The sequence below is a fragment of the Lampetra fluviatilis genome, chromosome 52, assembly GCF_964198595.1.
Source record: "Lampetra fluviatilis chromosome 52, kcLamFluv1.1, whole genome shotgun sequence".
NCBI classification, from domain to species: Eukaryota; Metazoa; Chordata; class Hyperoartia; order Petromyzontiformes; family Petromyzontidae; genus Lampetra; species Lampetra fluviatilis.
This window is the reverse complement of record NC_136326.1, coordinates 204,967-229,866: the sequence shown is the minus strand read 5'-3', so window position 1 is coordinate 229,866 and position 24,900 is coordinate 204,967. Positions and strand designations below refer to the sequence as shown.

The 24,900-nt window shown below is 54.4% G+C and overlaps 2 protein-coding genes across 5 annotated transcripts in view; both read left to right on the top strand.

Annotated features, from left to right (window-relative positions):
- The window catches only part of LOC144949033 (ectonucleoside triphosphate diphosphohydrolase 5-like), a 274,189-nt gene that overhangs the window by 57,001 nt on the left and 192,288 nt on the right, over nt 1-24,900 (top strand). The gene's annotated exons all lie outside the window — the stretch shown is intronic.
- LOC144949029 (CLK4-associating serine/arginine rich protein-like) overlaps nt 3,365-24,900 on the top strand; it is a 25,830-nt gene continuing 4,294 nt past the window's right edge. For 2 of the 4 annotated variants that reach the window (XM_078878815.1, XM_078878818.1), the window contains exons 1-13: nt 3,365-3,568; nt 5,424-5,608; nt 7,949-8,046; nt 12,983-13,084; nt 14,168-14,244; nt 15,185-15,275; nt 17,807-18,168; nt 18,461-18,557; nt 18,769-18,847; nt 19,106-19,179; nt 19,774-19,815; nt 21,471-21,833; nt 24,555-24,705. In XM_078878815.1, coding sequence (XP_078734941.1) covers nt 5,510-5,608; nt 7,949-8,046; nt 12,983-13,084; nt 14,168-14,244; nt 15,185-15,275; nt 17,807-18,168; nt 18,461-18,557; nt 18,769-18,847; nt 19,106-19,179; nt 19,774-19,815; nt 21,471-21,833; nt 24,555-24,705 — 1,635 coding nt within the window. In that variant the 5' untranslated portion in view covers nt 3,365-3,568; nt 5,424-5,509. Of the gene's footprint in view, nt 3,569-5,423; nt 5,609-7,948; nt 8,047-12,982; nt 13,085-14,167; nt 14,245-15,184; nt 15,276-17,806; nt 18,169-18,460; nt 18,558-18,768; nt 18,848-19,105; nt 19,180-19,773; nt 19,816-21,470; nt 21,838-24,554; nt 24,706-24,900 lie in introns of all 4 variants that reach the window. The other 2 variants (XM_078878816.1, XM_078878819.1) reach the window with 2 other exon arrangements.

Here is a 24,900-nt window from a genome sequence, read left to right as displayed (position 1 = left end):
TACGGTGCGAAAGAAGTTCAACATACGTACAAACGTACCCACGCAACATCGTCGCAGGCCACCTTGGACAGACAACGATTCTTTTCAAAATTAAAACTCTTATTCAAGGTGTGGTTCAATGTTGCATAGGAAAGCCATGGACACCATGAACTTGCATTGTTTTGATTGACTATACCGCGACGGGCGGTACGAAATCTCGTGTTTCCTTTCTGCAACATTTCTGCGGACCACTTCTCTACGGCTTTGCGGGTGCACCATAGGTTGTGAACCACTGTCTTGGAGCATGAGAATCGACCGATTCGGAGTGAAAACACATTCGATTTTGCGTGTTTTTTCTTGCGAGCGATCATCGGTGACGGCGCCCGGAACCGTCGGCGCCGCTGTCTTCTTGAGGACGCTCCGTTCATTTCGGGCGCGGCTGAAACCTGGATTGGAACCCAGGCTGTCGGCGGTGTTGGCGGTGTCGGCGGTGTCGGCGGTGTCGGCGGTGTCGGCGGTGATGTCTTGGACGCGGTATTGGGCCACCTGAAGCCACCAAGCTGCCCGTGGAGAGTCTCGAACAAGACGTCAGCAGCGCGGTGAACCCCCGGGGTGCTTTGTACCAAGGGCATGAACGCGTTACTCGCTGCTGCTGTTGGTGTGCCTACGCATCGGGGCACAAACAACGACGACGACGAAACCACGTTCGGAATTTGCTGTAGCTCCGTTAAAGGACAATATCCATGGCGTTTCAGGCCATGTGCAATTGTGGGGGGGAAGCATTTCCCGAAACGTCGCATATTACACAAAGCCACAGTGTCGTTTAGGAACGCATTGAGTTTTTTTTTAATGCAGTAAACTGTACAGGAGGATCCATGTATAGATACCCCACTGATTTCTAATGGTCCTCGGTTCTCAACGGCTGATTTGATATTGTGAAAGCGTGACAACGTTTTCAATAAGTGTATTGCTATTTGGTGGGGGGAGATGGTGCATGTAGAGCGTTTGAAAATAACATTCAGTTTTCTCTCGACTATCTCCCTATTATATTTAGTAGGGGTATCTATAAATGGATCACCCTTGCTATATGTTCCACGCACGGATTGTCCGTGCAAACCCCGAGCCGTCGATGAAAACATTGCATTTATTTATTTTACCAGGCGAGGAAACCATTGATGTTAAGACCACTCCTGCAAGCAAGAGTGAGGTCCGAGTTTAGTGCCAACCGATTCGGAGTAAGATGTCCATAACGCCGCAGCCAATTCTTTATCGGCCAACCTCGCTCCCCGGGATGTCAACAGACAACGTATTTTACTATCGAATTAAATTATATTAAAACAACACTTGATTCTTTACGTGCAATGCAGTCGTGAACACGTCTAAAAAACTACAAAATAAGCAGACCATACCCCGCTATCGATCTGTCTCTCCACGTAAGAACACTAAAATATTTATTTTGCACAAACCCCTTCAGCCACACGACCTACTCGGAGTGACTTCTTTCGCAGGGTTGCTTTTCATTCACCCTGGACCGGTTTTGACATTCAGTGGCTCATTGGCAGTGGCGGCTGCTGCTGCTCGTGGCCGCATTCGCAGCCGCGGCTCGGCTCTGTCTCGGCATCGTTTACACTCCAGCTCAGGCCGAGCTGCTCAGTTGCTTCCAAAGAGGCACGGATGTACGTAAGTTGAACATCTTTGGCACCGTATGCTAATGGGAGGTGCGGGATAAGGACGATTAATTAAACGCAAAAAGCAGTTTTTCAATTTTGATTTAAAAGTGCATAGTGGCTTCCTAATCTCGGAAGGAGCGTTCCAGACGGCCGCAGAAACGCATCTGAAAGCACGCGATGACCGGAGGGAGTTTGCGTGACGCGAGTGAGCGACTTCGCTGTGGCACGGCTCTGGTTCCTGTAAAGTCCCGAGCCTGGCTGGGACCATGCTTGGAGCCGGAATTACGTTAAGCACAGGGGCTTGGAGGCGGCTCTTGAGCCGAAGCCAAGCCTGAGCCGGGCTGTGACTAAGAAAACGGTGGCGCCACGATGGCGAGATGTTAACTACTTCGCCTGGTATACACGAGATCCTGAGTTCGATTGCCCAATCCTGACGCCTGCTGCATATTTGGAGATTGCGTTTTCTCTCCTTGTGGTTGTGTGGATTTTTCGCCGGTTCCTTTTCTCTCCACATTTATAAACATGCGTTTAGAGTATTTGGCTGTTGTACATTTTCTCGTGATAAGCGACTTAGTTGAGCGATCATTTGTGGTAGCCATGTCGCTTCTGAAAAATAGCTCCGTAGCTCCGTGGGTCATACCTGGTAAAATAATTAAAAAATAGTTCATTTTAAGAATACCGGGTATCCAGGCTATTCTCCACTGCAGGCCGCGGGTCCGTGTTTGGAGGGAGTGACTGGCTGGGTGCGGAGAGACAGCAGCTGGCGATGTCGTCGTCTGGGTTTGCTTCGGTGTGCATCGTGGACTGGCGCGTGTGTTCACGCGCTGATTGTGCGCCAAGGTAGCGACTGATGAGTCCTAATAAACACAACACCGATCTACAATTGTCTATATCCGTCTCGCCGCTGCCCGTCAGTCGTTACACGTTTGCTCAAATTTATTTTGATGGTGAACTAAGACGAAGAGGAACCACAGTGCAGTTCCTCAGGAACCGTTAGGGAGTTTTTTTGCAAAACGCACAAAGGTCGAGGGATTTTTACATGCGTCTCTTGTGTGTTGTTTGCAACATAAGGCACAGCTGGCTCGGACTACTGTGAAGTATTTTCTGTGTAATGCCCGATTGCTGGGTTATGAAGTGGCTCATTTATTATTTTTAACGCTTCGTAGCCTGACTAACATATACACAACAACTAAAGTTCTAAATAAAGAGCTATTAACAAATAATTGCGTGCTTTGGTTCTTGGTTTTTTTTCTCTTTCGGAATCAAATTATTGCTTTTGGCAGTGATATTGATGTCACCTTGGAGTCGATTGAATTACTTGATCCCAATGTTGAGAGATCACCGTGATTTCATTCCCGACTCGGGCGTCAGTGCGAGTGGAGTTTGCATGTTCTCTCCCCCTGTTCAGCATGGGTTTCTCCATGTTCTCTGGTTATCTTTAATTGTCCATTTGTGAATGTGTGCTATGGAGGAGGGCCATTGCCAGAATCATCACCAAATTTAATAGTAATATAGGTGTTCGGTGAGGTTCCAATGGTGTAGGTGTTCGGTGTTGGGTGGTTTTGTTTTATGAACCGGGAGGGAAGAGACCTTCGTCCGGCAAAGTGCCGTGTCCGGAGCGGTGGCGGGGATCGGTGCTGGCTCGTGATTGGCCCTCGCAACACGGAGGGGTGTCGCCGGTTCTCTCTCGTGATTGGTGGATAACAGCGCGAGGCTCCGGGAGAGAGCGTGGGGAGAGCGCCAGGAGAGTGCGGGGGGAGCGCGAGTCGGGAGCGAGTCGAGCGCGAGTCCCAAGGCTCGGGACTCAAGAGGAGGAGGAGGGGGGGCGACCCCCACAGAGTTCGCGGCCTTGCGGCTGCAGAAGCCATCGGGAGGGGATAGCGGCCCCCGCGTCCCTCGCTTCCCCGGGCCAAGCGCAGGTGAGCGTCGCTAGGCCTCAGGCTTCAAGCCTGCGGCCTAGGCCCTGTAGTGGATTTTCATGCGGCGCCCCCTGCAATTGCTGTCGAAATGCCTCTGCTGTTGGAAGGGACCTCCGCTTCGAGGCAGCTCTCGACTCTCGAGGATATTTGGCCTCCTATTCCACGCTCACCAGACTGCGGTGGAAGAGATGAGAGTACCCACGACTTACCTCACGACACGCTTACCCACCCATCGTAGATCGCCACAGTTCTGCTGCTGGACAGAGACCGAGTCGTGGGTTCTAGAACCGTCCTGGTGCCACTGCCGCGCCGGGAGATGGGGACTCGACCCCGTGTGGATTGCAAGTCGCGCAGTGCGCTCGGCGTGTGCCACGGCCGCAGCTGCTCTTGAGTGATTAATGCTGTGTGGGCACTGGGGAATGTTGTAGATTTGTCGTATCGGGGAAATATTGTAAAATTAGTTTAGTTTGCCGGGTCTGGATGAATTGTTGACATCGCAGGCTCGCGATAGGCGGCGCTTTCATCCAGCAGTAGATTGGCCGCGGCTGACGACATTATTTAGTAGTTGGATAATGAAAGGTGATGTTTACAGCGGCGATGGCTGTCGTTGGCGGGGAGCGGTGGCGTAGTGGTTAGCGCACTGGCTCCAAATCCGGTGAGGCGGGAGTTCGACTCACAGCCGACACCGGCGATGTGTTTCTGGCGCGTCGTGTAAGCGCCTGCTCTGGGGAAGGCAAAGGTGCTACCCACACCACCCCCTCGTGTGCCGTAGAGGTGCTCGCCAACAGCACTTGCCCCAACAGTCTGTTAAAGACTATGCGGGGGACCTTTGGCTGTTGTTGAGACTGTGTCGACTCTGAGGTGTGGACTGATGAGGGTTGTTGGTGCAGAGAAGGGGGGCGGTGGCGCAGTGGTTAACGCACTGCGCTTTAGAAAGCGGAACGCAATCCACGCGTATGAATGGGGGATCGGGTCCCAGTTTAAACATAGATCTATATATCTGTGCGTCTCACGTTGGCCCTGAATAGTGCCGTGACTAGCACGCTGCACTACGAACCCGACGGCCCGAGTTCGATTCACTCTCGCGGCCACCAGCAACCACTGACGAGTATCTGGGCCTCCCCTAGGTCGACCGGGCTTCAAAAGAGTAACTGGTGCGGTGTGTAAACATTGTCACGAGGGAGACAAAGGCGGTCGGGCGTAATGCTGGGCACCCCCTCGTGTGTCACAGTGCCGGCCTTCATAGATGCTCGCTAACAGCACTTTCCCTAACAATCGTCTTACGGCTATACGGTGAATCTTTGTGTGTTAGTCTATGGGTCTCTATTTTAGTCTATGGGTGTCTGTGTTAGTCTATGGGTCTCGGTGTTAGTCTATGGGTGTCTGTGTTAGCCTATGGGTCTCGGTGTTACTCTATGGGTCTCTGTTAGTCTATGGGTCTCTGTGATAGTCTATGGGTCTCTGTGTGAGTCTATGGGTCTCTGTGTTAGTCTATGGGTCTCTGTGTGAGTCTATGGGTCTCTGTGTGAGTCTATGGGTCTCTGTGTTAGTCTATGTGTCTCTGTGTTAGTCTATGGGTCTCTGTGTGAGTCTATGGGTCTCTGTGTTAGTCTATGTGTCTCTGTGTTAGTCTATGGGTCTCTGTGTTAGTCTATGGGTCTGGGTGTTAGTCTATGGGTCTCTGTGTGAGTCTGTGTCTCTGTGTTAGTCTATGGGCCTCGGTGTGAGTCTATGTGTCTCTGTGTGAGTCTATGTGTCTCTGTGTTAGTCTATGGGTCTGGGTGTTAGTCTATGGGTCTGGGTGTTAGTCTATGGGTCTGGGTGTTAGTCTATGGGTCTCTGTGTTTGTCTACAGGTCTCACAATAACCCGTAGGTCTCGCGCGGAGCAGAGCCACGGCGGTCCCCCTTTCCTCTGTGCCGCCTCCTCCACGGCCGCGACCATGTGGCACGAGGCGCGCAAGCAGGAGCGCAAGCTGCGGGGCATGATGGTGGACTACAAGAAGCGCGTCGAGCGCCGGCGCGAGTACTACGAGAAGATCGTGAGTGGCGGCGCGGTCGTGAGCGTGCCCCGGTGTTGGGGGCGGGGGGGGGGTTCACTTCATCGCTGTGAGGTTTTCCCGTTGAGCTACGGCGACCGGGTCTGAGCAGGGCGCGTCGCGAGGTTAAAAGCCGGCGGGGTTGGGACAGGAATGAATTAGCGAAATGGGCACGAGGGAGGAGTGAACGAGAAAGTGGGACGTACCGGTGGCGAGATGTTAACCACCTCGCCTAGTGTACACGAGTTCGTGGGTTCGATCCCAACTCTGACGATGCCTGTATGTACGGAGTTTGCGTGTTCTTCCAGTGGTCGTGTGAATTTTCCTCCGGGTCCTCTGGTTTTTCTCTCCACATTTTTAATCAACATGCGTTTAGGGTATTTGGCTGCTATAAATTTCCGCATGATAAGCCAATTTGTTGTGCTGTCATTTGTGGCCAGGCCGCTTCTGAAAAAGAGCTACATTGCTCAGTGGGCCTTACCTGGTAACATAAAACAGTTTAGTTTTTTAAACGAAGCGAATCGCACCGAGCGTAAGCAGTCGATGCACTGGGAAGAGCACGGTCCAGGTCCCGAATCTCACTTGGCTCCATGTACGGGGACGCGCAATGGAATTTCTGCAGCGTCCCCAGAGGGCATTCTCATGGGCGGACTCGTGGCGAACGTGGTGCGTTTCATCGCTGAATCTGTTGCGTCTCCCACGATGCATCACACACGGTGACGGAGCTGTAGTGCGGGTTCCCATAATGCATCACACTCTGTGATGTACCTGTAGTGCCGGTTCCCACAATGCATCACACTCTGTGATGTACCTGTCGTGCCATCTCTCACAGTGCACCTCACCTCTTGGCGGGAGACGCGTTCACGTGTAGGGCAGTAGCGCCACAGTGCTCTCGCCAGAGGGCGCCATCGTGACGCTCCTGAGCGGACTGGCCCAGGACTGGCAGAGCTGAGTGCCGGTGCGCAGTGTTTGTCAAGCTGTGAAGCGACTGGACGGGTGTGGAAAATAGCTTCATAGCTCATCGGATGCACATGTACAGCGGTGAATGTACCTGCACCACCTTGATCTTTTTGAGATTCGTATAGCGCTTTTCCCAAGGCACTTTATGGCAATAATAAAATTGTACATAGGATGATAATGATTTGAAATGAAGAATTGGGTTATTGTAAGTGACGGTATAGTTTTTATGCAGTTGAAACAAGAGGGATTGATAAGGAGGGGTTGGGATAGGCCTGGTCGTAGCTGTGGTGGGGGGGGGGGCGTAAAGCTGGGGGGCTGATAATCGGGCATCATTGCATTGGGAAGCCAAAGGGGGTCGGTGAGAGGCAGGAGCCAGGAGGGGGAATGAGGGGGAGGGGGCACTTGTGAAGCGACTGGACATCTGTGAAAAAAAGCTTCGTAGCTCATCTGATTTCTCCAGGACAAATAAAGATTCAGATTTTGCTGCCCACTGTGTCGCCCCGTAAGCCTCCTGTGACAACCTGTGTGTGCCTGCCGGTCACTCGGCACCCATTCGCCAGGCAGTGGTCGCAGTGCTGCACGTGGCTGCCTGTAATTCACGCTGTGAAGGCAGCAGCGAGGCTCGGTGGATCACACACCGATGATGTTGTGGAACTCCCTCCCCTCCCGTGGGCGGCGAGGAGGAGCCATACCCTGGCTTCCCGGCATAAGACATTTTAGCAAAAATGTGGGCTCCCATCTGTATGTATTTATGTATGTTGAACTTCTTTCGCACCGTGCGTAGCCAACCGTGATAATAGTCTATGCGGTAGTGATTCCACCTCGCATGCGTGTGTATTCTTTGGGTAATCGGTTTCCTCCAACGTGTAAACACTCATGAGTTGACCGACAGAACCTTAATATATAGAGGACCGCAGAGCTTGGGCAATTGTTAGGTCCGGATGATCACTTTGCTGCTGTTTGGTTTCTCCTCGCGCCTCCTGAGTCATCGCGTGACTACGAGAGTGAGCGACCATCTCCGCTCACAGTCATGTTGCGCACAGTGCTGGGTACGGGCCTTGTGTGTAGCTTGGCGTCATCGCTATCGGATCGCCTCGACAGTATCACGGGGTGGCGATAGATGGCGGCGGCTCTCGGATGTGCCTCCATCCAGCAGTGGGTCGATCATGGCCAGGGGTCATCAACCTGCGCCTCTGGAGCTGCATGCGGTTGCTCTTTAACGACTGCAGTTTGGCTCTTGAAATTTGAAAAAATGGTTCCTCTTGTTATTTTGGTAGCCGACCCATAATCATGGCTGATGATAGTGAATCAACCGTTATGCATTTTTGTTCTGCCGAACTGTCCCCCCATCCCTTCCCCCCCCCATGCTCCTTCACGGCACAGAAAAAAGACCCGGCACAGTTCCTGCAGGTGCATGGCCGGTCCTACAGGGTGAACCTGGATCCAGCCGTGGCCGTGGCAGCAGAGAGCCCGGTGAACATGTGAGTTGCTGTACTCACCTCCACTCGCTCTCCTACCACACTCACCACCACGTCTCACTCTACTCACCTCCACTCGCTCTACTCACTTCCACTCACTCTCCTACCACACTCACCACCACGTCTCACTCTACTCACTCCCACTCGCTCTCCTACCACACTCACCACCACGTCTCACTCTACTCACTCCCACTCGCTCTCCTACCACACTCACTGTATGCACCCCCATGCACGCTCCTAGCACACTTAGGAGAGATACGGGGGGAGCTAGGGAAGGAGGGAGCTAAGGAGGGAGGGAGCTAGTGTTGTATATGTTGGGTATGAAAATTTTGATGTGTTGTATGCGTGCGTGGGTGAAATTATTATGTTGTATATGTGGGTTATGAATATTCAGTGAAAATAATAATAATCAAATGAAATTTGGCCAAATGTGTAATTATCCGGAAATATGTTAATTTATGTAATTATGCACATTTAATTATGCCAATTCGAGAGGTAATTGTAGTAATTATGCGAGTGGGTGTAATTATGATAATGCAAGTCGTTATGATAACCAGACCCCGCCTCGGTGACGAGGGTGGGTTATCGATCGGAATAAGGCAATTAATCGTATGCAGTTATGCAGGTGTGGTGTAAGTATGCAAGATTAACTTAGATTAACTCGGCATCGTTGTCTAGGTTCGTCTCATTCTCGCTTATATTTTAGGTCCCCGGTTCACCCCGTTATCGCTTTAACATTTATTGAGTATGTATTAGTGTGTTTATTAAGGTCACCAAGTTCAGATCTCAACGCAGAAGCAGATCTTATGCATAGATTTCAGGAAGGAATCACACAACCACTTCTGTATTAATCAATTTATTACTAATTCAACCTCAACTATGATATAGTATGCGAACTCTCAATCCCGGAACGTCAACACGGCATCAATACAGTATCATCAATGATTGTCTGATTTCACTTTGACAACGGCACATGGATCCCGCATAACGCGATGGATGGTTGTTAGTGAGAGAGAGAGTCGTTAAAACATGCAAATACTATGCTAAGAAAAACCTTAACTTTAATGAATGATTATACTCAATATTGTTCACGCAGTACCACCCTCCTTATTGATCATACGCAACCCTTATCACGTTGTTAGCACCTTGGGTCACGGGACAGTTGAATATTCTGTAGAGGATGCGAGTACGTGCGGCGATTATGACTGAAAGATACTTGAAAGATTATACGGCGATAAAAAAAAACACAATCAAAAACAGTTATTATTCTTAAAGGCACCAATCTCAACAGATACATCGGCAGGTTAGCTGACAACAGAATGGCTCGGAGTAAGGGCCTGCGACGGTGCTCCTTTTCCGAAGATCGTTATCTCATATCAAGTTTACTAATTGGGGACCAGATCACCTGATAAGGATCTGGTGGGCCACCACTCCCCACGTGAGCGTGGCTCGGCGGAAGGAGGTGCCAGGAATCAATTCGTATTGATGGATCTGTTGGGAATTTATGCGATTAAGAGTACAGCCCACTAAATATTAAAGATAATATTACGAATACTCTTATAAACGACGGATGGCCATCACTCGGTCTCGAGTGTTTTCTTCACAGCCACGGATGGCTTATGGGTTCGAGTGTGTTTGAGTGGTAAGAGTGGTCTTGAATAGTCAATGTTCGGAGTCGGTTCTTTATGTCAAACAGACGCCTGGTGGCCGTGTGGTGAGGGGGCGGTGCGCGTCATACGTATCAGTCGCTCTCCTGTCGCCGTGTTGAATTGGTTTGGATGCCTGTTGATACGCTGTCGTAGTTCGGAACCCGGTCGGTAGGTGGCGCCCACAGCTCGCTCGCAGCGTCGTCGCCACGTCGCCAAACCGCGACCGTCAGCTGCAGAGAGACCTCCGACTCGGCAGAGGTTGACCCACGCAGGCCGAGTTGAGCTGTCAAGCGGGTCTTGCCCGCCTGCAGAGGAGATGGGGAGCCGCTTGAGTCGAGCCCCGAGAGCCGGCTGAACTCGGCTGAGTCCCAGAAGCTGAAGAGTCGAGCCGACCCGTTGGTCGCAGCTCGCTCCTGAGTCGACCCTCCCGGTCGAGCTGAAGATGAGTCGAGCCGACCCGCTGGTCGCAGCTCGCTCCTGAGTCGACCCTCCCGGTCGAACTCCTGAGCCGACCCTCCCGGTCGAGCTCCTGAGCCGACCCACTGGTCGAGCTCGGCTGATGAGTTGACCCTTCTGGTCGAACTGGTTTCCAATGCTCAGGGTCCTTTCTTTTATGCCGAAAAATCCCTTTGGGTCCTGCCCACAAGGCGGGGTTTCTTTCGATTTTTGCTGTGTCAGGATCTGTCCGTAGGTAGGTGTGTCCATGTGTGTGTCTGTACGTCCGTGTCCTTGTGTGCATCACCCACGGTATATTCCGTTGTCATACTCCCTCCATAAAATCCATGAGCAAACAATCAGATGTTACAAATTGCCTCGAAATCGTCTCTCTGTCTGGGTGCAATATTATCTCTTGTCTGGCCTTCTTCATGAACCAAAACACAGACGTTACAAATCGTCTCACAGGCGCCTCTGTCCGTGTTGCACGACTTGGAGGGAGGGGCACACTCCCTCCGACCCTCACAGACGCACACAGACATGGTTAAAAAGTTTTAAATTAACATTTGTCCCTTACCATTTCCCAGTTATGATTCTGTATGTAACCTAAGGTGTGTCGTTTCCCATCGTGGTGCTTGACCCAAGTGGAGGTGCCTCCCCGAGCGCATACACACTCCCATCCCGCGCTGCGGGGATACAAAGACGGCCGGGATCTCCCTTTCTCTCCGACCCTGGGTTTAACATCGCTCTTTTATTATGTATTTTATTTCGACCTGGTGGTGATTTATCCCGCTATCCTGGCTTCTCATAAGTTTTACTTTTGTCTTTTCATGCATAGGCTTATTATTATTAATTTATTTCCGATATCTTAGGTTAAGGGGTAAGTTTCTTGATCCTAGGAATTCGTATTCCTTGGTGTCTGCATGGTTATATAAGCGGAATATAGTTGACGGTGAATAGCGTTAACATTGATGTTATGTACGATATTATGTATTGTGATGTCTTTAACTTAACTTGTTGGTCAGGGCTTTACTGACATGAAGTTGCATTTCATAGCCTCGCAGTCTTTGCCTCACTCTGTCTCTGCTCGCCGTTGTTGTTGCTGTCCAGCTGACGCCGTTAACTCAAGGCCTCATTAATTTCCGTCACTCCTTGTAGGTGAGGGCGGTTGAACCTTGGAGTCAGTTCTGGTTTTTGTCTGCCTGCTTCTTCTGATGTCCCCTGACCCCGGGAGTTATTATTTCTACTTTTATGGCCTGTCGAAGCCCGACTCGCTGTTGCTGGGCTGGTGGGTCGCTGGGTTGGTGTGTTCCCGGCTTTTTTGCTTACGTTTGCAGTTCGCCGTGCTCTTAATTTCCTTCCCTCTTCAACCTTATATCGACTATTCGCTCCTGTCTGGGTGCGATTCAATTTTGACTTAGGAAGGTTCTGATTGTCATATGCTTTGGGTCGAGTTGTATATTAAAGTATGGAAATAACATTTCATATTGACTTAATGATGGTGATGGTTCAGTAGGCGTAACTTGTGGCCTGGTTTAATTGGAGTGGGTGTGAATATCAATAACTTTAGCCTACCCTGTTGTTAAATTCTGACTTTAACGTTACTTTAATAGCAATACAGAATAATTGAGCTTTTCGTCTTAACTAGGCGAACGCGAACTTCTGGTGACCCCCGCAGCCTTGTTAATCAGCTGAGTCTGCATCCTTGAGATATACAACGCTCTTATTCGTCTCACTGTGGCCATCCAACCTTCTGCTCTGGGAGTGTTATTCTTAATTTCAGGTCAAAGGCCCCCTCACGTTCAGCCGTGCAGGGTTGTTAATCAGCTCCCCCCCCTGTGTACACAACCTTGAGCTGACCCACTTCGTTTGACCATTCACCCTGGATTTATCTTTCCTTGAGGCAAGGTTGCAAATTCTGTCATCCTAGCCCTCCTCCAGTTCATTACTTAACAACACCTGGTGTTTTGCAGCCTGCTGCTTCTTGGTGTGTTTTCATTCATTATATATCAAGTAAAAAGATAATATATAAAAATATCAAGTTTGGAAGAAGGGTTTAGTATACAACACTAGGGAGCTGGGGAGGGGGGGAGCTAGGGAGGGAGGGAGGGAGCTAGGGAGGGGGGGAGCTAGGGAGGGAGGCAGGGCAGCGTGGAGGGAGGAATGGAGGGAGTGAAGGAGGGAGGGAGGGAGGCAGACAGTCGCCCACGCACGTTGCTGTCGGGTCCCGCGGGGAGCCGCGTGGTGGTTGCGATGTCGCGGTGGCAGCGGCGCTCGGAGCAGACAGATGGGAGGTTCGCTCCAAATGTCACGGCGCTAATTTGATGATAATTCGGCGGTCGCGTGGGGCCTGCTTGTGGGCGGTGGGGCTCCCAGCCAGGGCTGTTGACCCCCGCACCACCGGCTGCTCCCAACTTTTCGACGCCGCGGCGCGACGACCGCTTCTGCTCCCACCTCCCTCGCCTTGCCAACGCGCGAGCGACCGCACGCTGCCGAGGAGATGTTATCTCCCCTGCTGGGTATGCAGGAGGCCGTGGGTTCCATCCCGACCCTGACGCCTGCTGTGTATTTGGAGTTTGCGGTATCTCTCTTCCCGTGGTCGCGTGGATTTTTCTCAGGTTTTTTCCTCGACATTTGGAACCAATGTGCATTTATAGTATTTGGCTGCTATACATATCCACATGATAAGCCACTGCGTTGAGCTATCATTTGTGATAGCCAGGTCGCTTCTGAAAAATAAGCTATGTAGCTTAGTAGGCCTCTGACCTGGTCAAATAAAAATCATTTTACAGATTTAGTTTAGTGTCCGGGAGGGAGCCCCTGGGTGATGTGCCCTGTCTTGTGTCTCTCCGCAGGATGCCCTGGCAGGGCGACTCAAACAACATGATTGACAGGTTCGACGTGAGAGCTCACCTGGACTTCATCCCCGAGTTCAAGGGCCTGGCTGCCGGTGACAGGTGACCAATGCCCTCCGTTGCTTTACACCCCCCCTGGTCGTTTTGGTTTGCCGGCCGGCTGGACATTACCGTTTGCAAGAGTAGTGAGTGGCTGCATGGAAGGTTGGGTGAGTGAGTGAGTGAATGAATGATTGAGTGGCTGGATGGATGGTCGGGTGAGGGAGTGGTTGGGTGAATGAGTGAGTGAATGAGAGTTGGTGGTTCAGTGGATGGTTGGTAGAGCCAGTGAGTGGGTAGGTGAATGAGTGGTTGAGTGAGTGAGTGGTTGAGTGGCTGGATGGATGGTTAGGTAAGCGAGTGAGTGAATGAGTTGGTGGTAGAGTGAATGGTCGGTTGAATGAGTGGGTGGGTGAATAAGTGGTTGAGTGAGTGGTTGTATGGCTGGGTGGATGGTTAGGTGAATGAGTAAACGAGTGAGTGATAATTGTTTTTTTACCCTTCTATCTGGCAAAAGGCACCTTTTGGCGTCATCTGGTCCAACCCATGTGAGACTAGGCTCTAAGCCTAAGGAAAGCTGTCTCGGGTGTGGACCAATCAACTTCAAGGACAGTGCATACATTATCAGAGTTATGTTTTTTGTTTGCATTATGACTGCAGGTATTGTGGTCTATGCAAACATGACTCCTTGTAAAAAAGGTGTCAGTTTTGTTGCCAGATAGAAGGGTTAAAAACCAATTATATTTTTTACTGGCAAATGAGGTTCCAGTGGTGTGAGTGAGTGAGTATTTGAGTGGCTGAGATTAAATTAATTTTGTTTAACCAGGTGAGAACCCAAGGGACCAGGAGTGGCCATTGAGCGAGCAGAGGACGTGTGTGCTAACCCGTATGTGCGCGCGTGTGTGTAGCCATGTGTGCGTGCACTTGCTTGACTGTCCTTCTGAGCATTAGTTTAGCGGTTAGCGGGCGACGCTACGAACCTGGCGACTCGAGTTCGATTCCCGCTCACAGCCAACACCGGTGACGATTATCTGAACCGGTCATGGGCCTTCCCTAGGTCGACTCAGCCTCAAATGAATACTTGGTGTGGTGCGTAAAAACATCGCCACTAGATATTTGACTTTGTGTGTGCGTGGTGCTGTGCAGCGTCTGGGAGGATGGGGACGAGCGCCGGTGCAACTACGAGCGCTACCGCTGCCTCGTGCAGAATGAGTTCGCGGGAAGTGAGTGATTGCCATGCACACACGCACGCGCACGCACACACGCACGCACGCTCGCGCACGCACACACGCACGCGCACGCACACACGCACGCACACACGCACGCGCACGCACACACGCACGCGCACGCACACACGCACGCGCACGCACACACGCACGCGCACGCACGCACACACGCATGCGCACGTACGTGCAAAAGACAAAGATCCCCCGAATAGCCTGAACAGACTGTTGGGGCAAGTGCTGTTAGCGCGCACCTATGAAGGCCGGCATGGCACACGAGGGAGCGGGTGGCCAGCACCACGTCCTACCGCCTTTGTCTCCCCATTGCTAATATTTACACACCACATCAGATACTTGTTTAAGGCTGAGTAGACCTAGGAGATGTCCAGGACCGGTTTCGTATCGCAGTGCGTTAACCACTGCGCCACTGCTCCCCCACACCAAAGACGAACAAAACACAAACTATTGTGCGTAACAGTGTTGCCTTAAAGCTCATGGGAGTGCACATGTACACGAGTGCGCGTGTGTTTGCCGTGTCTGCTGTCTGTGTGTGCGTGTGTTGCGTAGGTTTCATGCGTGGGTTTGCGCGTCTGCCCCATGTCTCACGCGATTGCGTGTCACGTGTCTCACGCGATTGTGTGTCACGTGTCCCGTGCGTGCGCGTGTCGCATGTCTCGTGCGTGTGTCGCGTTTCTTCTTTCTTGCGTCACATGTTAACCCATAACCCCCTAGGTCTGTCCCGTGAACCTCCTGCCAGCGAGCCTGTTACACTTCACACGGCCTAAAGTACACCTAGCCTGGCACGAGCGCCGCGGTGACGTCGCCGTGAATGGTTGGCTGCTGCTTCTGCTGTGCCAGCACTTGCCCCGAAATTGCGTTTTTAAAGGCTACACCTGCGTTGGGGCGTCTGGGAACCTTTGTCTTTGTGTCGCCACGGCAGTCTCGGAGGACCAGTGTCTCTACCAGATCTACATGGACGAGCTGTACGGCACGGCAACCAACCCCCGCATCCTGGAGGAGGAGAAGAAAAAGTACGGCACCCCTCACCACCCCCACCACCCCCCACTTCCGATTAGCGTGGCTGGCTACGTATGGCGCGAAAGAAGTTCCAACGTACAGACATGCAGCCGCCCCCAACCACGACCTCGTTAAACATTAACGGCCGCTGACATCGCCGCCCCGTGTTCCGCCTCACTTTAATGGACAAGCGGCAGTGGCTTAGTCGCTCGCTGCTGCTGCTGCTCTGCGCGCCGTCTCCGCCCGCCGCAGCCCAGGGCAACAGGAGTGGCTGCTGCGCTGTCGTGGTTGCGCCTACCTGGTGCTTCCGCCCGCCTAGGGGTCAGGGTTAAGGCTGGCCCGGCACTGTGTCGAGTCTTCTCGTTAGCGAGGGCCCAATTGGACTCGCGCAGTCCGTGATAACACGTGAGATGCCTACGCAGGACGAACTAAGGCCGAGGCGCTTGGGTAGCATCTAGAAGCATCCAGCAGCATCCCACTGCCTCGTGCGATGCTCCACCGAGGAAGCTGTACGGCCGCTTATTCCTACTCGCGCACTCAATCGCGTTGTATTCAATTTGCATTATGAAACACGTCTTATAGGAGAACAGACTGTATGTTGAATTTCGTTTGTACCGTACGTAGCCAACCGCGTTAATCGGAGGTGCGGGTAACCCACAACAACGACAACAAACACACCCGCTTTTCGCCGCTTGGTTGTGGTGACGTCACCACGGCGCATGTGCCAGGTTAGGTGCACTCCTGAGGCCATCCTGCGAAATGGGGAAGGCGCTGCCGGCAGGGGGTCACGCTGGACAGACCGAGGTTCCATGGGTTGACCGATTACGATGACTGGGAGATGCACCACCTTTATCTCCCCGCTGGGGAACACGTTGTGAGCGTCGCTCCTCTGTCCTTCCGCTGTTGCTGGAGGGCTGGCAACCACAGAATGGATTTGGCACATCACATCCGGTATAGCTGGCGCATAGCTCTCGTTGTAGCAGTGGTTACGAGTTGCGGCTATAAACAAAGCCCTTGGTAGGCCTCGTGTGTGCTCGGGCCTGCCGGGTCCAGCCATCGGCTCCCTCCCTCCCTGTGCGTGTGTGCACCTCTGCCTGTGCGTGTGTGCACCTCTGCCTGTGCGTGTGTGTGCACCTCTGCTTGTGCGTGTGTGTGCCCCTCTGCCTGTGTGTGCGTGCACCTCTACCTGTGTGCGTGTGTGCATCTCTGCCTGTGTGCGTGTGTGCACCTCTGCCTGTGCGTGTGTGTGCACCTCTGCCTGTGCGTGTGTGTGCACCTCTGCTTGTGTGTGTGTGTGCACCTCTGCCTGTGTGTGTGTGTGCACCTCTGCCTGTGTGTGTGTGCACCTCTGCCTGTGTGTGTGTGCACCTCTGCCTGTGTGTGTGTGCGCGCCTCTGCCTGTGTGTGTGTGTGCACCTCTGCCTGTGTGTGTGCACCTCTGCCTGTGTGTGTGTGCACCTCTGCCTGTGTGTGTGTGTGCACCTCTGCCTGTGTGTGTGTGCACCTCTGCCTGTGTGTGTGTGCACCTCTGCCTGTGTGTGTGTGCACCTCTGCCTGTGTGTGTGTGCGCGCCTCTGCCTGTGTGTGTGTGTGCACCTCTGCCTGTGTGTGTGTGCACCTCTGCCTGTGTGTGTGTGCACCTCTGCCTGTGTGTGTGTGTGTGCACCTCTGCCTGTGCGTGTGTGCACCTCTGCCTGTGTGTGTGTGCGCGCCTCTGCCTGTGTGTGTGTGCGCGCCTCTGCCTGTGTGTGTGTGCGCGCCTCTGCCTGTGTGTGTGTGTGCACCTCTGCCTGTGCGTGTGTGCACCTCTGCCTGTGCGTGTGTGCACCTCTGCCTGTGTGTGTGCACCTCTGCCTGTGTGTGTGTGTGCACCTCTGCCTGTGCGTGTGTGCACCTCTGCCTGTGTGCGTGTGTGCACCTCTGCCTGTGCGTGTGCATGTGGCAGGGGAGCGGCAGTGCAGCGGTTAGCGCCGTTGCGCTATTGACCCCCGTAACCCGAGTTCGATTTCCGCTCACGGCTAATACCAGCGACGGATTGTCTGAACCGGTACTGGGCCTCCCCTAGGTCAACTCGGCCTCAAGAGAGTACCCGGAGCGATGTGTAAACATCGTAACCGTGGCCGGGCGTGGCGGTGCTGCCCACCCCCCACATTTGCCGCGGCGGCCTGCGTAGGCGCTGCTCGCTAACGACACCGCTCCTACTGAACTATTTTGTATTTTACCAGGTAATGCTCCTGTGAGCTATTTTGCTCTTTTTCAGAAATGACCTAGCCACAGATCAGCGAAGTGGCTTATCATGTGGAAATTATAGCAGCCAAATACTCTTAAACGCATGTTTGTCAATGTGGAGGGAAAAACAGGAGGACCCGGAGAAAAATCCATGTAACCACGGTGGGAGAGAACATGCAGACTCCAAATATACAGGCGTCGGGGTCGGGGTCGAACCCACAATGTAAACATTTCGCCACCTTGGCGCCCCACTCGCCCTCGGCAGTCTGTCGAGGCTACACAGGGGACCTTTGTCTTTTGTGTGCGCTCGTGACAGGCTGGCGGAGAAGCGCGCAACTATCGGCTACACTTACGAGGATTCCTCCCCGGCGGTCGCCCCCGATGACGCCATCCCCTCCTCCTCCTCCACGGCCACCGCCGCCGCCGCCTCATCCCACGGCAACAACAACAACAACAACAGCGGCGGCGGCGGCGGCAGCAGCCACGGGCCTGGAGCGCGCGGAGCGGAAGAGCACGGGGAGGGAGCCGATAGAGACGGTGGCGGCGACGAGGAGAAGGAGGAGGACGACGACGACGAAGAGGAGGAGGGAGAGGAGGACGAGGAGGGGGCCGGGGACAATGGCGGCGATGGAGACAGCAGCAGCAGCAGCGAGTCCGACGGAACCATCCCCGACATCGGTACGTGTCTTTGTGTGTGCGGTGCGTGCGGTGCGTGTGGTGCGTGCGGTATGTGTGGTGCGTGCGGTGCGTGCGTGTCTTTGTGGGGTGGTGCATGCGGTGTGTGCGTGTCTTTGTCGGTGGTGTGCTTGTGGAGCGTGTCTTTGTGGGTGGTGTGCGTGCGGTGCATGTGGTGCGTGCGGTATGTGCGGTGTGTGTGGCGCGTGCGTGTCTTTGTGGGTGGTGTGCGTGCCGCGTGTGCGTTAGCGCGTGCGTTGTCGCTGTCTCGCCCCGTGCGCGTCCCACCCGCTAGACGTGGAGGTGGACATCGATGAGCTGAACTCCGAGCAGATCGCCGAGATGAACAAATGCGCCACCAACTACGGCATGAGCGACGCCGACTACGTCCGGTGAGGCCCCCACACCCCACCAAAGACAAAGATCCCCCTGTAGCCTTAACAGACCATTGGGGCAAGTGCCGTTAGCGAGTTGCACCTATGAAGGCCGGAACGGCGCATGAGGGGGTGGGTGGCCAGCACCACGCCCGGCCGCCTTGGTCTCCCCAGTGAGGATATTTACGTTAATGCCCCACCCCCACCCCGTCATGATGCTTCACCGCAGGATGCTCCGGAAGGACAAGGATGAAATTGAGGCCATTAAGTACGCGAAGGCCCTCGAAGAGGAGAAGTCTATGTACTCGGTAAGTCGAGAGTGGGGGCAGTCCAGAGGGTGGAGGGTGGGCGCTCTGTGAGTCTGGTCTCGACCAGTCCACCGAGTGGTGAGTGAATGAGAGGCGGGTGAGCGAGGGGTGAGCGAGCGGTTTGTGAGGGAGTGAGCGAGGGAGCGGTGGGTGAGCGAGGGAGCGGTGGGTGAGCGAGGGAGCGGTGGGTGAGCGAGGGAGCGGTCTGGCTGCCAAGCGGACTCGGTGTAAGAGTTGGGACGCTCCGTGCGCGCGCAGGGCAGGAAGTCGCGCCGTCAGCGACGCGAGTTCCGGGAGAAACGGCTGAAGGAGAGGAAGATTAGCCCTCCCAGGTAACCCCTCTCCTCCTCCACGGTCTCGATGCACATCCACTGCCCTCTTTGTTAAGCCGCTGCTGCCCGGCGTCCCACGGGCAGTTCACGTGACGCGCGACCCACCAATCGCGGACGCCAGACCACGACGATTTGCCGCTGCCGCCACCCCCACATCCCTCCCCCTCCCCACCCCCCAGCCGGGACGCCCGGGAGGCAAACGGCCACGCCGCCAAAGCTGATGCTGCCAGGACCCTCCACGATCGCTCGCCCCCCCACACCACGGCCCCCACCCCTCGACCCCGCCCCCTCTTCGTAGCCCGGTGGCCGGGCCACATGCCCCCCCCCCCACTCTCGTTGCACCGCCTGCACACTTCTCGATAGCTCCGCCATTGTCCCTCGGCGCTGCGACCCCTTTGGACACCCTTCCACGATTCTACTGAACCCCACTCTGGCGACGTGGGTGGTCGTAGCGGCTTTAAGGGGGGTCCGGGAACCACCCCCCCCCCCCCCCACTAGGTGGAACCCCCTCGTTTAGACGGGGTTTGGGGGGTTGGCGGCGGATCCCCCGTGCCTCCGGTCGTGACGCGTCCACCTTGTTGTTCTGTGTTGCAGCTACGCGAGGAGGGACAGCCCGACCTACGACCCCTACAAAAGGTACCGGCATGCGCATCCACTCGTTACGGCTGTTAGGCACCCAAGCGCTGTCCAGCCTCAACGCTGCTGGGCTCCCGTGGCTGGTCGTGGGCGCAGAGGAGTCGGAAGCCGAACGGGAACGGCAATGGCTGGGCTTGTAATGATTCGCCTAAATAAATAAAAAACTCGATCTGTGTATATATATTTATAACTAGCAGAAGTACCCGGCGTTGCCCGGGTGAAAAATATATTTCTTAATAACCTTACATATATACACAGATGGGCTGCTACCCCTGCCCCCCCCCCAGCCACGATCTCCTCGGCCGCTGTGCAGTAATATTTACGGCCTATAGTGTGGTGGGGTGTCGAGGCCTAGTACCGTGCAGAGCCTCCGGCCTCGCCTAAATTGCCCACCCGGCTGAGGCTGGGTACTGGGGCCGTTACCCCCCCCGCGCTACAATAATACTGTCTAATCGCTATAATTTTATTATCTACCGACCCTATAATAGTAATTTCACACATTGGGGTGGGGGGGGAGTGAAGAGGACGTGAAACTTTGATGAATTTACCTCAGAGTCGCGTGTTAATGCGTGCGCATATTTTTAACGGGAATTAAAAATGGCGTCCACCCCGCAGCGAATGCGTCGCTACCCGTTGCCAGGGGCAACCGCCGTGGAAAACCAAACGGACCAATCGTGTCTCGCAAATCCCTCACATTTCGTCCAATGAAACTGCGTATGGTCCGGCGACACACAGACAGACAGACACACACACAGACAGACAGATTTGCGATTTTATATATATAGATAGGTGACGATTCGGGCAATGGCCCTTTTTCATTGCACATCTTCACGAATGGAAAATTAAAGGCAAGCCACAGTCGTGCGACTGTGGCCATGCAACCCAAACTATGGACCGTCTCGTAAACCCAGAGACACGTGGAGACACACCGGAGACCCACAGAGATAGAGACACAGAGAAACGTAGAGATACATTAAAGACAAGCGACAGTCGTGTTACTGTGGCCATACAACCTAAACTATGGACCGTAAACCCATTGTGGTCTGCGCTCTTTCAACGGAGGAGGAACAGCACAACCAAAGCAACTGGCTCCCGAAGCCTCTCGTTGCTGTCAGGCCTCGACATTGGCATGGAACTCCTGAGCGCGTTGCGTGATACGCGGGGATGGAATAGCACGCACCCAGCAAACATGCTGACGTTGACCCAACTCGTACACACGGCTATACAAAACTATAATGTGCAAGTATTTCTAGTTTCTAAGAGACCTGGCCACAACTGATAGCTCAACACAGTGGCTTATCATCATGTAGGAATTTATAGTCGCAGCCAAATACTATAAACGCGTGTTGATTCGAAATGTGAAAGTTAAAACCACTCTCTACCTCCTCCGCCTCCACACTTTTTCGCCGGTGACTGGCTGAATTTAAGAGAGGGGGGTGGCGGCTGTGGAAAAACTCACTAACCCACGGGGCAGATCATTGTCCACCCCGTCAAGCACTGTGCCGGCCTTCATAGGTGCTACTCGCTAACAGCACTTACCCCAACAACTCTGTTAAAGGCTACACGGTGGATGTTTGTATCTGTGTGTCTCCGTGTGACCACGCGTGTCTTTGCGTGTCTCCGCGTGCCTCCGCGTGTCCCCCGCGCCGCCGCAGGTCGCGCTCGCGCAGCAGCTCGAGCTCGCGCTCGTGCTGCACGTCGCGCGACCGTCTCGGCCAGATCACCTTCATCACCAGCTTCGGGGGAAGCGACGACGAGGGGGCCGGCGGGGCGGCCGCGGCCTCTGGCGCCGCGGCGGGGGGCGCCGTCGCCGGGAAGGGCGCCGCCGCCTCCTCCTCCTCCGCTGCCTCCGCCGCCGTCGCGACGACTTCGTCGGCGACCGCCAGGGCCGGGGATCGAGCCCACGCCGGGGGGACGCAGAGACGCGCCGGGGGAGGGTCGGCGGCGGGGGGGGCCGCCGCGGCGTCGCGCTCCGGCAAGGCCAACGCCCCGGCGCTAAGTGATAGCGCCGCGTCCCGGTCGGTAATTTTCAAACTTTCTCACTTCTCGGCCCTGTGCGTGTCGGCGTGCCTGTGTGTCGTTGGGACCAAGTGTGATTGTGTCGGTGGCACTGTGTGTGTGTGCGAGGCTGTGTGTTTCAGTGCGACTATGTTTATGGCGGCCTTCATTGGTGCTTGTTAACAGCGCTTGTCCCAATAGCCTGCTGATGAACCTTTGTTTTATGTTCATGAGCGGTAGTGCAGTGGGTAACGCACGGCGCTACGAACCTGGCAACGCGAGTTCGATTCCCGCTCTCGAGCAATAAGGAGTGACGATTATCTGAATCGGCCCTGTGCGGCTGGGCGTGGTGCTGGCCACACACCCCCCTGTGCGCCATGTCGGCCTTCATAGGTTCTCGCTAACAGCACTTGCCCCAACATTCTGTTAAGGCTATATGGGGGATCTTTGTGTGGTGTCTTCCTGTGTGCGTGTCAGTTTATGCATCTATATGAATGTGTGTGTGCATTGTGTGTAATGTGACCTCAAAATGCACCTAGTCTGGTGCGAGTCCGGTGGTGATGTCGCCATGACCAAGTGGAGTCTGTGTTCTGTCCCCCTGTTTTGCGTGGGGTCTCTCCCGGATTCTCTGGTTTCCTTCTCCAATAGCTAAATAATAACCGCACACAACCGCTATCAGCCAAACATTGCTGCAAAAATTACCTACAAATCACCACACGCAGCAGCAACATCTACTGAGACAACCTGGCAGGACCCTCGTTGAATCTTGGGTCTTGAGACTCAATGAGGCTTTCCTGGCTAACAAGCTTAAAAATAATAATAATATTAATTTATCTTCCTACAATTTTCTGGATTGGGCTGTCATGTGATTATTTAAAATTGGTGGTGTTTCCTGTGCATGCCGTCCAATCACAGTAGAGCTTCACGGTAATGGTGTTACCCGTCCGTCCCGTCCAATCACAGTTGAGCTGCACAGTGACGGTGTTACCCATCCCGGCCAATCACAGTGGAGCTTCACTGTGACACTGTTAGCCGTCCGTCCCGTCCAATCACAGTCGAGCTGCACTGGGACGGTGCAACGCGCCGGCACACGTTTCCCGGCACCGGCTCGGCCACTGGCGACGGCACACAGGAAGCGCTAATTGACGCGCGTTAGCGAGCCAGGCGCAAATGGCCGAACCCGGCAGCTCACACCTGCCAGCATAAACTGGCGGGGGACGGAGGTGGGGGGCAGGGGTGGGGGGCGATGGGGTGCGGGGAAGCGGGGGGACAGGGCCGCTCGCCGTTGGGTTTAGCGGCTCGTTAAAACAATTAAGCGTTGGCGGACACCGCGGTCCCTCGTGGTGCGCCGGCCTCGTTAAGGAGGAGCGAGGCTCCGTGAAGAGGGCGGCCGTTGGTGGGTCTCCGGCTCTCGCGGCCGCTCGCTTGCGCGCTGCCGCCTGTCGTCGTCGGGGTTGTCTCGGTGCTCGTTTCACCCAGGAAAGTCTCGCCGAGTCTCGGGACTCTGTCATAAGAGGGTCCTGCCACTTTTTCTCAACAGAGACGTTGCTCCGTATTTTCTCCCAGCTGAGCAATTTGCGGTGCGATTTGATTCTTGATTAAAATTTGCCAATGTTTGGACCGTGACGCGGGGAAACGCCACACGGCCGGTGGCCCAACTCTTCGGCCGTCGTGACGACGCCAAATCCACACGTCCACGCTGCGTAGATTTCTCCCGAGGTCCCCTGGTGTTTCCCTCCACATTTAGAATCAACATGCGTTTAGTGTATTTGACTGCTGCCATGAATTCCTAAATATGATGATCCACTTTGTTGAGCTATCATTTGTGGCCAGGTCGCTTTTGAAAAAGAGCTACATATCTCGGTGGGCTTTATCTTATGAAATAAAATTGTTTAGATTTTCTGAAAAGCGGTAGCGGCTACGTTTGACTTGTGAAACAGAGGAGGCACAGGTGGTGCACAGCCGTGCCAAGATGCAGGGAATTCTTCTTGCACATTGTGGAAGGCACGTTTTGCAACGACGGTGCGGGTGTCAGAGGAGCCGACTACGTGTGTGTGGAGGCGTTAGAATGCAGCTCACTGGGTGATGGTGCCGTTGGGTAAACAACGACATAGAAACACGGAGACACACGGACACGGAGACACACGGAGACGCACACACAGACACGGAGACATGGAGACGCACGGACACGGAGACACACACACACGGAGACACACGGACACGGAGACACACGGACACGGAGACACACAGACACGGAGACACAGACATGGAGACACACGGAGACACGGAGACACAGACACGGAGACACACAGACACGGAGACACACACACACGGAGACACACACACACGGAAACACACGGACACGGAGACACACGGACACGGAGACACACACGGAGACACACACGGAGACACAGCAACAACCGCCATTCACCACTAAGTGGCGGTAACGTCACCACGACGCTTGTGCCAGGCTATGTGCACGTTGAGGCGAGACACACACACGGAGACACACAGACACGGAGACACGCATACACAGACACGGAGACACAGACAGAGACACGGAGACACGGAGGCACAGAGACACACAGATTCACGCCACTGTGGGTCCTGCATTCTCGTTGCTCGACTGGACATATTCGAACGACTTTCGTGCGCTCATTATTTGCCACCCCCCGTAATCGTCCCCCCATCTCCATCCCCCCCCCCTCTCGACTACTCCCCCCCCCCCCCCCCCCCCGCAGGAGACGGCGCTCGCGCTCCTCGTCGAGCCGGAGGTCGAGCTCGCGCTCACGCTCGAGCCGTCACTGGCGCCGCCCGGCACCGCGGCGCCACCGCTCCCCCCCCCCACTCGTCGTCACACGAGCGGCGCAACCGCTCCCCCTACTCCTCGCGGTGACGAACCCCGAATCTCCCCCTTGTGTCCCCCCCCCCCCACCCTGCCGCACGATGAACATCACTCCTGCCGCCCCTCCCCTGCTGCGTGCTCGGACGTAGCTCTGCGACGTCCGCTTTCGCAAGCCGCTCTCCCTCTAACCCGCTCGGTCCCATTGATCGGTTGCCGCCCTCGGTAATCATCTCCCCATCTCC